Source organism: Mustela nigripes, chromosome 13 (genome assembly GCF_022355385.1).
Source record: "Mustela nigripes isolate SB6536 chromosome 13, MUSNIG.SB6536, whole genome shotgun sequence".
NCBI classification, from domain to species: Eukaryota; Metazoa; Chordata; class Mammalia; order Carnivora; family Mustelidae; genus Mustela; species Mustela nigripes.
This window is the reverse complement of record NC_081569.1, coordinates 51,619,786-51,632,778: the sequence shown is the minus strand read 5'-3', so window position 1 is coordinate 51,632,778 and position 12,993 is coordinate 51,619,786. Positions and strand designations below refer to the sequence as shown.

The 12,993-nt window shown below is 37.4% G+C and overlaps 2 protein-coding genes across 2 annotated transcripts in view; both read right to left on the bottom strand.

Moving 5' to 3' along the window:
- Window positions 1–1,104: 1,104 nt before the first annotated feature.
- Window positions 1,105–2,082, bottom strand: LOC131998654 (olfactory receptor 4F6-like). Its single transcript, XM_059371142.1, has one exon. It carries the CDS (start codon window positions 2,041–2,043, stop codon window positions 1,105–1,107), a length of 939 nt encoding a protein of 312 aa, XP_059227125.1. The 5' UTR covers window positions 2,044–2,082.
- Window positions 2,083–7,178: 5,096 nt separating this feature from the next.
- LOC131999329 (olfactory receptor 4F6-like) overlaps window positions 7,179–12,993 on the bottom strand; it is a 6,972-nt gene continuing 1,157 nt past the window's right edge. Inside the window, exons 2-4 of the mRNA XM_059372104.1 lie at window positions 12,638–12,814; window positions 8,051–8,115; window positions 7,179–7,404 (exon numbers count right to left, since the gene is read on the bottom strand). Of these exons, the coding sequence (XP_059228087.1) occupies window positions 7,179–7,404; window positions 8,051–8,115; window positions 12,638–12,814 (468 nt within the window). The remainder of the gene's footprint in view (window positions 7,405–8,050; window positions 8,116–12,637; window positions 12,815–12,993) is intronic.

The following is a 12,993-nucleotide window of genomic DNA, read 5'->3' as shown; positions in this document are numbered from 1 at the left end:
CAAGGACAATGGAAATTCACTGTTGAAAAAAATGGAACATAGACAAATTTTGCATAATGCAAAATAGTAGAGTCTATTTCTAGAGTAACACTGTAAAAGATGAACAGATAAAGAAAATATGGTACATATATACAATGGAATATTATACAGCCATCAGAAAAGATGAATACCCAACTTTTGTATCAATGTGGACAGGACTGGAGGAGATTATGCTGAGTGAAATAAGTTAGGCAGAGAACATCAATTATCATATGGTTTCACTTACTTGTGGAGCATAAGGTATAACATAGAGGACACTAGGAAAAGGAATAGAAAAGTGAATTGGGGTAAATTGCAGGGGGAGATGAACCATGAGAGACTGTGGACTCTGAGAAACAAATGGGGTTTTGGAGGGGAGGAGAGTGGGGAGATGGATGAGCCTGGTGGTGAGTATTAAGGAGGGCATGTATTGCATGGAGCACTGGGTGTGGTACATAAACAATGTATCTTGGAACACCGAAGAAATAAAATTAAAGTAAAATGTTAAAAAATTAAAAAAAAATAAAAAACAAAGTAACATTGTACAAAATACATTGACAAACACTGAAAACAAATCTTAAGAGTTATAGCAGAGAGTTGTCTGCCTATTTATCTAACAACATATAATTAGGATGAGAATTGTTTCTTGATTTTTAATGGCTTCTAATTTGTATAAACTCCTATTTTATCCATTGGATGCACATAATTTCCACAAGAAATATTAATTGATTCCTAGTGATGCTTATAATCAGTATGAAGATACTGATAAATAAAACTTAACCATATATGCATATATGTATTTATATGGAAATAAAAAACAGTTACATGAAAATTGAGTATGGTCATTGATGAAATTGCAACTTAATTTTATAGATAGGTAGGAATATATAACACTTTATTTTTCATACTTAACAGAAATTACTGCAGCTCTACTTGAAAGTGAAGTTCTAATACCTCTTTTTATGTAGAGTTCTCAGTTTTTTTAAAGGCAGTAATGAAATTATACATAATCCATAGTGTTCATGGTGATTACAAGGGTCCTGAAAGTCCATGACATTCATCTTGTGGTCTTACCAATGAAGTCTGTTATGGCATCTCCCTAGAACTTACAACTTGTCGGCTCAGCCTTCTCATTGCCACCTTCATATCTCTGTTCCTTAAAGTATAGATGGCAGGATTTAATACAGGAGTGATGACGAAGTCCACAATGGCAAAAAATGTATCCATTGATTTGGTAGGGAAAGGCCACACATAGAGAAACATGCATGGAGTGAAAAATAAAACCACTACAGTGATGTGAGCTGACAGAGTAATGAATGCTTTGGATAAATCTTTTGAAGAATGTTGTCTGACAGTTATCAGAATAAAGATGTATGATATAATTAAGAAAAAGAAGGTGCCCATAGATATGAAGCCACTGTTGGCAGTGACCACAAATTCTAGTCTGTAAGTGTCCATGCATGCAAGTTTAATAACTCTAGGAAAATCACAATAAAAGCTCCCCACATTATTAGGGCCACAGAAAGGTAAATTTATGACAAAAACAAACTGAGACACAGCATGAATCACCCCAATGATCCAAGCAGCCATTATCAAAAGCATGCACATTTTGGGATTCATAGTAGTTAGATAGTGGAGAGGCTTGCAAATTGCTGTGTACCTGTCATATGCCATGGCTATGAGCAGTACCATCTCAACTCCTCCCATGACATGAATAAAGAACATTTGTATCATGCAGTTGTGGAAGGAAATGATTTTGCAATCACTGAAAAGATCAGAGATCATCCTAGGAACTGTGGTGGATGAAAGGCCTAGGTCAATGAGTGATAGGTTGGCCAGCAGGATATACATGGGGGAATGTAAGTGAGAATCCAAAATTACTGTTAACATAATGAAGAGGTTTCCCAAGATAATCCCCACATAGAACAAAGAGAAGAAAAGGAAAAGGAAAACCTGCATTCCCAAGGATTGTGCAAGTCCCAGTAACAAAAACTCAGTTACCACAGAGCCATTTACTTTGTCCATTGAATCACAAGGAAGGGAAGACTCTGAAGTGACCTGAAAGAAATGAGAGAAGGAATTAACTTTGAGGAGTGCCTCACACAATGTGTTAAATGTTGATAATTTAAATTTATTATTGACAGATCTTTTATTTAATTGATAGTAAATTACTTAGAAATAATGGGAACCCAGAGTATGGGTTGGTAGTATGACTAAAGCTGCACTCAGAGGCTGTCTATTGCATTAAATTGCTCTTATTTAGTCAAGTACATGGAGTAATCAGGCAACTTAAGAAGTTAGAAATTGATGTACAAATTAAACTCAAGGAATTTAGGTAGAAAATAATAAAAATTAAAAATAATACGTATTGATGCCTAGAAAATTAGAAGAGTATACATAAGCATACAAAAAAAATTTAACAAAAAAATAGACATTTGAAAATATAATCAAGAATAATAAAATTAAACAAAAATTACAAATGAGTATAGAATAATAACAATTAACATAATAACAGTTAATACATTTTTGAAGTCTGTTTTTTATGTGTTACTTTTGGGTTTGTATGCTGAAATGCTGTTTGTACTGGAGTTTGAGTGATTATTTTTGTAACAGGAAAATCCAACATTACATTAACCTTTTATCCTAAAGTTTCTAAACTTCCATTTATAACATATAATCTATTTGTGAACTTTAATTATTATAATATGGACGATCACAATGCAAACTATGGAACTAAGTATATTCAAAGTCGTGGAGTCAGAGTCAGTAGCATGTAAAGGATAGGCAGGGAAAAAACACATAAATAAATGGGAAGAATGAAGACCAATGGGAAAGTGTGTAAGAAAATAAAAGGAGGGTGAGGGGAAGAAATAAATTCCTAGACACCAAATAGGGAGGATAAAATGATGATCAAAAAAAGGCATTGGTAGAACATGGCACATCTTTGCTTAGGTACCCGCCATAGTTTAAATTACAAACACTTGGGTATGAAATTTACTTGGGTTTCCATTCACTGTTTTAGGTATATTTTGACTGGAAGGATGGAAAGTAATAGTCAACTAAGGGAAAATAACCACTGAGATAAAGACAAGTTAAGATTTTAAGCATATGAATCATGGGTGCAGCAATGGGGTTTGGTAGAATAGAGTGGTTGAACATGATGCCTCAGTGAACTGACAGGTGAATCACCTCTAAAAAAATTAGGAAGTAACTGATCAAAAGCATCCGTTCAGCCTCCAGGCACTATTTTACTTACCTTCATTCTAATATTTATAGATTTTCATAAATAAATATTAAAGTTTTTGATATAGGACCCTTTCTGCTTTGTCCAACACTGCATCACCTGCCTCAAACAGTGGCTGGCACATAGAAAAGCCTAGGAAATAAGTGATGAATGAATTTCCTAGAAATAGGTACTAAATTATTCATAGAAGAAACAAATCAGTAGCCCTCACAAATACATAGAGAATTTGATTTAATAATATCTTCTGCTAAGCTTGTATTTCCTGGTATAATCCTGTTCTATGTACATAAAAACTGAGTGTTTAACTGAGTGAAGAGATTTCTGCCCTTTTTACTACAAACATCTGGAATTAGTATATATCATTGATGGGGAAATTCACATGATCTGAGGGAGAAAAAGATCATGCACTTGTTTCTCTGCCTTTATAGAAAACCCTGGTGACTTTGTGAGGCTCTCAGGAGTTCAGAAGCCAAGACTCCATCTAGTTTGGTATCATTCCTGCTGGAGATACAATATTTTTCAGTCACTGAGGGCCTGGGGAGACCCATCTTTAAATAGAAAATATAGAAACATATTAAACAAATAAGACAATCAGAATTATAGATTTGTATAGAAGTGGGAAAGAAATTCAAGAGAATCTTGTTCAGTTACTTCATTCAAATGGCTAGACAGTGCATTCCCAGTGATATATTCACAGAGCCAGAGTCAGAAGTCAGCCTAATATCCAGTCCAGGGGTCTTCCTCAGTAATGTTCTATACCTGCTTAAATAGAGTCATGAAAAATCTAGAATTATTTATATTTGAAAGGATCACTTTAACCTATTTGGAAGTGCCCTATTCAAGCCTGAGTTTTTATTTATTTAAAATAAAATTGGCCTTCTGGGGCACCTGGGTGGCTTGGTTGTTAAGTGTCTGCCTTCAGCTCTGGTCATGATCCTAGTGTCCTGGGATGGAGCCCCACATTGGGCTCCCTACTCAGCAAGGAACCTACTTCTCCCTCTTCATCTGCTGCTCCCCTGCTTGTGGTTCCCTCTCTCGCTGTGTCTCTCTCTCTGTTAGATAAATAAACAAAATCTTTAAAAAATAAAATAAAATAAAATAAAATTGGCCTTCCCTTCCTGAAAGACTTTTTTTTTTTTTCCTTGACATAGGAAATTGCTCTTCTTAACCCTCTTTCCTGTTTCATCACACAGCCTGGTCAATCCTTAAACAGTTCCATCTCAGAACTTATAGCTATCAGCTCCTCTGTACCTGTACCATCCCCTGGCATGGGGCCAGAAGCTTTCTGACTCTGAGAATAGCCTCTCAGTCTAGGCATTGGATGATTCCTTCAAATATGGAGGAAAGTAATACTGAAGGAGAGGGAATCACACCAGAATCCTGGAGGTGGGGGATTGAGACTTCCTTCCTTTTGTTTAAAACAGAATTTGATTCTCAAAAAGGCATGAATAGCTGAAGCCAGATGTCTGTTTTACACAATGAAAAGAAAAGTTTAAAATAATTTGGAGAGCACAAAAATCAGATACACCTGAATCTTGAAAAACCTTCACAAATTGAACATATCAAATGGTGTGCATGTGTCTGTCTCTGTGTTTGTGTGTGTAGAATTGATTTGATAAGACAATGCAATGATTGAAATTTGAAAATAAATGAGTGATGACATAGAATAACAGGACAAAAATATTTTCAAAACAAGAAAACTTCTGACACTAATATTTTACAGAGGAACAGATACTGAAGCGGAGTTAAGGGAGAGTGAAAGAGGGACACAACCATGACAAGTGCAGTTTTATAATTAAAAAAACTTTCCTACCTGCCTGTTCAGCCACAGGATTTACATTTTTGGAAGAACAGAAATTCAGAGAACTCAGTCTTATTTTCTGTACATAATCTTCCCTCAAAGACAAAGCTATATAGGATTCTTCAAAATAGGAAATAAGCTAATTAGATGCACAGGAGAATGACCTACTGTTGTCTCAGAGAAGGCCAATGCCAAGCCCATTATTAGTTTCTCCTGGGGGACAAAATCTTTGAGTCGCATTGGTTTCTCCCTGAGAGAAATAATGAAAAAGAAATTGCCTGGTAACGCAACAGAGGGGAAGAGGGAAGATTTGATGCAGTATGTTGGTTTGTGTAAAAATATCCCTATGTATCGGGATGCCTGGGTGGCTTAGTTGGTTGAGTGACTGCCTTTAACTCATGTCATGATCCCGGAGTCCCGGGATCGAGTTCTGCATCAGGCTCCCAGCTCCACAGGAACTCTGTTTCTCCCTCTGTCCTTCTCCCCTCTCATACTGTCTCTCACTCTCTTGCTCTCAAATAAATAAATAAAAACTTTAAAAAAAATTCCCTGATCTTTGGGATGAAATGCTTAGATGCACTGAGATGAGGGGCTGGGGGTGTGAAAACATATCCTGAGTGGACAGACATACCACCACTTCTAGGACCAGACTTGAAGATGTAGATGTAAAACCCCCAATATGTAAAGATAATTCTTACAACTGACAGGAGGGTAATAAATAGATCACTTTCCTATTATCAGTTATAGCAAATGTTTACCTTTGTAGGTTTACCTGCAGTCCCAAACTTTGTGGAGTTTAGAAGATGAAAGTCTTCTTGAATGCATTTAACCTTTATTTTTCCTGAGTTGACTAGATAGAACTAAAATTTGTACATTATTGGATTAATTTCTGAAGAGATCAGTGGAAAACAGATACAAACACAAAAGAGGAAAAATACAGGTTATTTTGAGTGTTTGTAAGAAGATCATATTTACCTTTAGGGAGATGCTCATTCTTAAGACCTATGACAAGGTACTGAAACAACTGAAAACAACTGAAACAACTGTTTCTGTAAAGAAGTAAGGCTTTATCTATATTTGATATGTAGATAAAAAGAATCTGATCTGTAGGCTCTCATGGGGTCCAAAAGTGTCAAGTGTCTATCTTTGAGCTGTGTTTGCTTAGAGTTGTATTTTATGTTCTCTTTTTGAGAACCAATGGAAAATCATAATTCTTTAGAATAGCTTCAGAATCATGGTTAGTGTCAAATTAATTTTTGAAAAGCATTGACATTTCAAAATGTGTAAGCAAGGATACAAGCTGGAGAATAATGCAGGCAGAAATATTTAAAAATAAATAGAAATGCATGGTCAGTGACATGAGTTGGTATATATATGATGAAGTAAGATAATTTAATTGCTTGGAAGAAGCACAGCTACTCCAAGATTGGAGGAAAGTTTCTTGTTAGCTCCCTGCCTCACTGGCTATTGCAAGGCAGGGAATACTCCACAGCCCCATAAATCATTCTATCATGTCAATGTACTTCTGTCCTGATGTGCCTGTATTCTAAATGGCCAACTGGATACCAGGCAGAATAGTATATTAAGATGAATGAGGGAGAATCTAGGCAGAAATAAAGCCCTAGGAAATTCTCCAGCCAAGGGCACACTGTGATTTGTGAGTGATCCCCTGGGGCATGGATCCTGGGTTTGCTTGGCAACAAAGAAGGCTGCTGAGCTAACAGAGGATCAGGGTCTGTTAATGCAGAATTGATGAGACCTTAAAGTATTAGAGAGGATTAAGTCCACTGATTTACAGTCTGTCCCAACTAAAACTGGCTCAAGATTTAAACTGGCTGAAGCCAGCAAAAAGAAACTTATCAGTAGATTTCACTGCAGAGAATTGACAAAGAGATACAGAAAATGAATTGAGAAAAGGCAAAGAAAAGGGGATTAGGTACTTTAATTCTATGACTAAGCAAATATAAAAGGAAGCTAATAGGGCAGTGGGGAGGGAATTTGGGGCAGGAGGTGGCTCTCTGGGACCTGCTCTCCCCTTCCCCTTTCTATCCCCCTTCCCACACTGCTGGACTGGGGCTAAAGGCAGCCAGAGCAGGAACCTGATTTCAACCCAGGTCACTGAGCTGGAGGGATGGGGAACACCTCTGCACTATCAGCCTCTTCCTCCCAGGAGCTGGAGGAGCTGGAGCACTTCATGTGCAGAAGGTTACATGCTAGAGTACCAGGTGCAGGTGCTGCTTGCTGACAGCACAGAGGCTGATGGTAAGAGCAAGCAGACACAGTCCCACATCTCCCAGGAGAAGATGTGCCAATATAGACCACCAGTGAAAGGCCTAAAGGCCTAATGAACAAGGGTCCATGGACTACAGTGAGCAGCTGGAAAGCAGTTGTTTTCATTCTCTAATGCAAGTCTACTTCCTCCCTACCACACACACACTTGGAGCTGAAGAAGGAGGTAACTGGGAAATGCTGGTGGGCAGAGTTTTTAAAAGTCCCAATAAAAGCCTGTTCTCACCAAGCCAGGACCCAGGAAAAGGGAAACATAGTAAGGTAGAAAAGTTTTAGACAATAACTGTTCTACTTCAGCCAATTAGCACAGAACAAGCTGTGGCCCTACGTTTACCTACATCAGCAAAGACCTAGTGGTCATCTAGACTGATACCCTCACAGGGCTGTAACAGGGCACTCTCTGTGTTCTCTTTACCAGGCTGGTGTCAGAGAAGGCTGGGCAGGAGTCTGGGACTTTCATTTCTGCCTGCTTATAAGAAGGCCCCCAAATACCCCATGTTTATTAGAGAATGTGTGAGAGCCTGGACTTACATCCCCCTCAGCAGTACTGAGGCACTTCCCTTCTCCCTGCTGGGTTGTATCTGAGGAGGTTCTAAAAGAGAGTTGAGACTTCCACTATTGCCACATGGGAGTGAGGCCACCCCCTTTGCAGGGTCGTGAGGACTGTGTTGGGCCCTGGAACTCCCACTTCCACCTACCTGTAACAAGTGTACCCCTGGACTTCTACCTTCACTGGTAATGGTGAGACTGTGTCCCCTTCCCCCTGCAAGAGCGGTATCACAAAAAGTGAGTTAAAACAGAAGATTTAAACAAGACTCAGAGTCTCATTAAATAACATGCATGTGTCCTAATTGCAATTAAAATATCATTCTTATAGCAAGAACTGGAAAGATTTCAAACTGGAAAGTTTTAAAGATTTCAAACTAAATGGAGAAACAATTGGTAGATGTAAACACTGAGATGAGAAATTGGACTTCATCAAAATTAAAAACTTTTACTCTGGGAAAAACCTTGTTTGGAAGATAAAGAGACAAATTACAGAGAGGAAGAACATTTTGCCACACATGTATCTGATAAAGGACTAGTATTCAGAATATATAAAGATTTCCAAGAACACAGCATTTAAAACAATCTGATTAGAAAATGGACAAAAGATGTGAAGAGACCTTTTTTCCCTGAAGAGGATGTACAGATGACAAATAAACACATGAAAAGATGTTCAACATCATTAGTTGTAAGTGAAATGAAAAGTAAAACCACAATGAGTGATCTTGTCACACCTATCAGAATAGCTAAATTAAAAAAAAAAATAGTGACACAGCACATGCTGGTGAAGATACAGTGAAATTGGGTCTGTCTTGCATAGCTGGTAAGAGGGTAAAATGCTACAGCCATTCTGGGAAACAGTTTGGCAGTTTATTAAGAAAAAAAACCCAAAAACCGAAACTGAGTATATGATCCAGCAGTTTTACTCCTGGTATTTGTTCCAGAGAAATGAAAATGTAAAAGCCTGCACTCTAATGTTTGTAGCTACTTTACTCATTATAACCTCAAACTAGAAACAACCCAGTTGTCCTTCAACAAGTGAAAAGAATCTCAAGGGAATTATGCTGAGAAAAAAGCCAATCCCCAAAAGTTACTCTTTGATTCCATATATGTAATATTTTTGAAATGACAAGATGATAAAAATAGGGAACAGGTTAGCACTTCCCAGGGGTCAGGGAAGGAGGGGCAGGATGAAGTGTATGTGGGTATAAAAGGAAAGCAGAAGGGAACCTTGTGCTGATAGAAATATTCTGCATCTTGACTGTGGTAACATCAGTATTCTGGTTGTAGTATTGAGCTATACTTTTACAGGTTTTCCCATGAGGAAATGTCAGTGAAGGGTACCAGAACCTCTGTGGTAATTGTTGCAGCTTGATGTAGCTCTCTATCTAAAATGAAAGTAAAGAGGGGTGCCTGGGTGGCTCAGTCAGTTAAGTGGCTGACTCTTGATTTTGGATAAGGTCATTATCTCATGGGTCCTGAGATGGAATCTCTGGCTCCATGTTGGGCTCCATGCTCAGCAGGAAGTGTGCTTGAGGAAGCTCTTCCTCTCCTTCTGCCCCTCTGCTCTCTGCTCACTCTCACTCTCTCTCTAAAATAAATAAATCTTAAAAAAATATATAAAATAAAAGTTAAAAAGAAAGCCCATATATTAATCAACAAATTATTCAACACTGCTCTTTTTAAACTCTTTGTTGATTTTATTCATTTATTTAATGATAAATATTCATCAAAGATTTTCTGTACTATTATACAGATGTGATAGCAGTAAACATGATTGACACAGACTTTCCTCACATGGAGTTTAAAATGTAATGAGGAAGACATACAACAAATAAGAAATTATGAGTATGTCTAGTGTTACAGAAATGATACTAGGGAATGCTGTAATAATATACAATGTAAGGAGCTCTCTTGGACTCAGGTTCTGGAAAGCATTTCTTGATAAAACACAAAATTTAAAGAATGAATAAAGCATAAAAGACAAATGTTTCAGAAAGAATAGTTGGCCAGTGCAAACCTTAAGATAAGAAATAATAATTTTTTCAGGCAAGCAAAAGAAAACCAAATTGCCTCTGGAGTTGTAGGGCAAGAGCATGTTGTCCTCTGAGGCTGGAGGGGTTGATGAGGGCCAGGTCTTGTGTTGCCTGATTAATCTTGAAAAAAAGTTTGTATTTTAATTTAAGAGTAGTGGCAAGTATGTGAGGGGGTCTTAAATAGAAGGATCACATGCTTATATTTATATTTAAAAAAAATCTGAGATGTCTGGGTAGATCATTTGGTTAAGTGTTGGACTCTTAATTTCAGCTCAGGTTATGATCTCAGGGTCATGAGATCAAGACCCATGTTGGGCTCCAAGCTGAGCATGGAGCTTGCTTGAGATTTTCTCTCTCTCTCTCTCCCTCTGCTATTCTTCCCTGTGCATATGTGTGTGCACCCATGCTCTGTCTCTCAAAACAACAACAACAACAACAACAAACCACCACCAACAACAAAACAAACTCTCATTCTGAATGTAGATAATGAGAATGAAGGCAAACAAGAATTGAAGTCGGAAGTCACATAGGTGACTTAATATTCTATTTGAAAAATGACATGTGAAGTCTTATACAATATTTGATATTTAGAAGAGAACAGGGGGCATACTTAAGAGCTGTTTAGAAGTTGGAATTAATGGCATTTGCAGATTTAATGAATATTAGGGATTCAGGAAGGGAGGAGTCCATTATTACTCCTAGATTTTACATTGAAGAACTAGGTAAATATTAGCACTACTTATTGTGACTAGGGACCTGAAAGACTAACAGGTTCAAGGATGAGATGAGTTTAGTTTCAGATCTGCTGAATGGGAGATGCCCTTGAATCATCAAGTCAGTAGACAAATTTATGAAGTAGGAACTCAAAAAATACTACATTGGCTTAAGAATAAAAGCCCTTAGATGATATGGTAATTAAAGCCAAGGGAATGTTTGTCCCTAAGGGATAGAATATGGAGTGAGAAAAGGACAAAAATACAATTATTAGGAACTTTGAGTTTGGTGATGGAGCTGATTGAGAGAACCCCAGTGAACCGCTACTGGGAAGGAATTTACCAAAGAGTAGGAGGAAAAGCCCAGTGAGAATCCAGTGAAATATTTGAAAGATAGGAGTGGTTAGCAATGATCAAGTGAAGAAGAACTTCCCATCCAGATGAATACCAAAGTGTTAAAAGAAGTAATTTATTTTTAAGATTTTATTTATTTGACAGAGAGAGCGAGCCTGAGCACATGCATGAGCAGGGGCAGGAGGAGCAGCAGGCAAAGGGAGGAGAAGCAGACTTCCAGCTGAGTGGGAGCCAGATGCAGGGCTAGATCCCAGGACCCTAGGATCATGACCTGAGCTGAAGGCAGATGCTTAACCGACTAAGCCACCCAGGTGCCTGATGTTAAAAGAGGTATTAATGGTTAATTTACATGGAGGTACCAGAAATGTTACTGGAAAAGTTCCTAGAAACACACTGGACAAAATACATAGACATTAGTTTTGTTAATTGAGCATATTTTATTTAGAGAGCAGTAGAAACAAATAAATGAAAATGTTAAATGTTAGCTTTAATAAAGAATTTATTACAAATGTAGAAACAATTTAAATCGAATATGCCTTACCATTTTTGGCTTGACATTTATCTAAGACTATCAAACTTAGATATATAAACTCTTGGGGAATGTTTTATTTGACCAAGAAACCATATTCAAGAAATCCAGGACCTCTAATTGCACATCCCAGGATGACTATTCTCCTTTGAAATAGCTATTATTTTTATACTTTTTTTAAAAAAATAAACCAGGTGATTCAATATTGGAATGACTAGAAATATAGAATAATACAAAGGTAGACAAAAGTGCAAAAAGCTCTGGTTTGTATTTATCTAAAGTATTGACAGTGTTAAGGAAAATTCTCTTTCTACTTATAATCACTCAAATATAATTTTTTTAAAGATTTTATTTATTTATTTGACAGACAGAGATCACAACTAGGCAGAGAGGCAGGCAGAGAGAGAGAGGGGAAAGCAGGCTCCCTGCCGAGCAGAGAGCCCGATGCGGGGCTCGATCCCAAGACCCTGGGATCATGACCTGAGCCGAAGGCAGAAACTTTAACCCACTGAGCCACTCAGGCACCCCTAATCACTCAAATCTAAACACAAAACTAAAATAGCATCTTAAACTGACAAAGTCAAGTTTGTGTTTGGGGGCTAAATATAAGTAACACATAGTTAATTTTGTTCTTTTCTAAGTTAAACTAAAATTGAATTAGGAATTAAAAAATAGAATTTATTGATTTTGATTGACTCAAAGTCACATTTTATATATTAAGTCCATAAGTTTACAATGAGATATATTTATCATTTGAGGTATTCATTTATAATTGAGAATAAACACAATTATTAGTTCCCAGAAAATGTCATCCAGAAAATGGTATTTCAATGTTAAGTTTATTCCTACAAATCAGCTCAGTTTTCTATTCTCATAACTCTTCATGATGGAAGTAGGTGAAGTCCGTTTATTTTCTGTGGTAAATAAAATAAAGTCAGCTCTGACTCAGTCAATTTCTATAGGTAGACCTTTGTTGAACTATTTCTCCAAATAGTAGTTCTTACATAGTAATGATGGCAGTCATGTGAACTGCAGTATTCTTGGTGATCCTGAAGCATATTGTATGTGGATCTGCTGCATTCATTATGAGATCCCACTAGGACCCACAATCCATTTGCCCAGTCTTCTCATGGCCACTCTCATGTCTTTGTTTCTTAATGTATAGATGGTGGGATTCAAGACAGGGGTGATAGCAAAGTCAACAATGAACAAGTACTTATCCAGCGATGTTGTAGGGAAAGGCCACACGTAGAGAAACATACATGGCATAAAAAACAAAATCACCTCAGGGGAACCCTCCTACACTGTTGGTGGGAATGCAAGCTGGTGCAGCCACTCTGGAAAACAGCATGGAGGTTCCTCAAAATGTTGAAAATAGAACTGCCCTATGACCCAGCAATTGCACTATTGGGTATTTACCCTAAAGATACAAATGTAGTGATCCAAAGGGACACATGCACCCT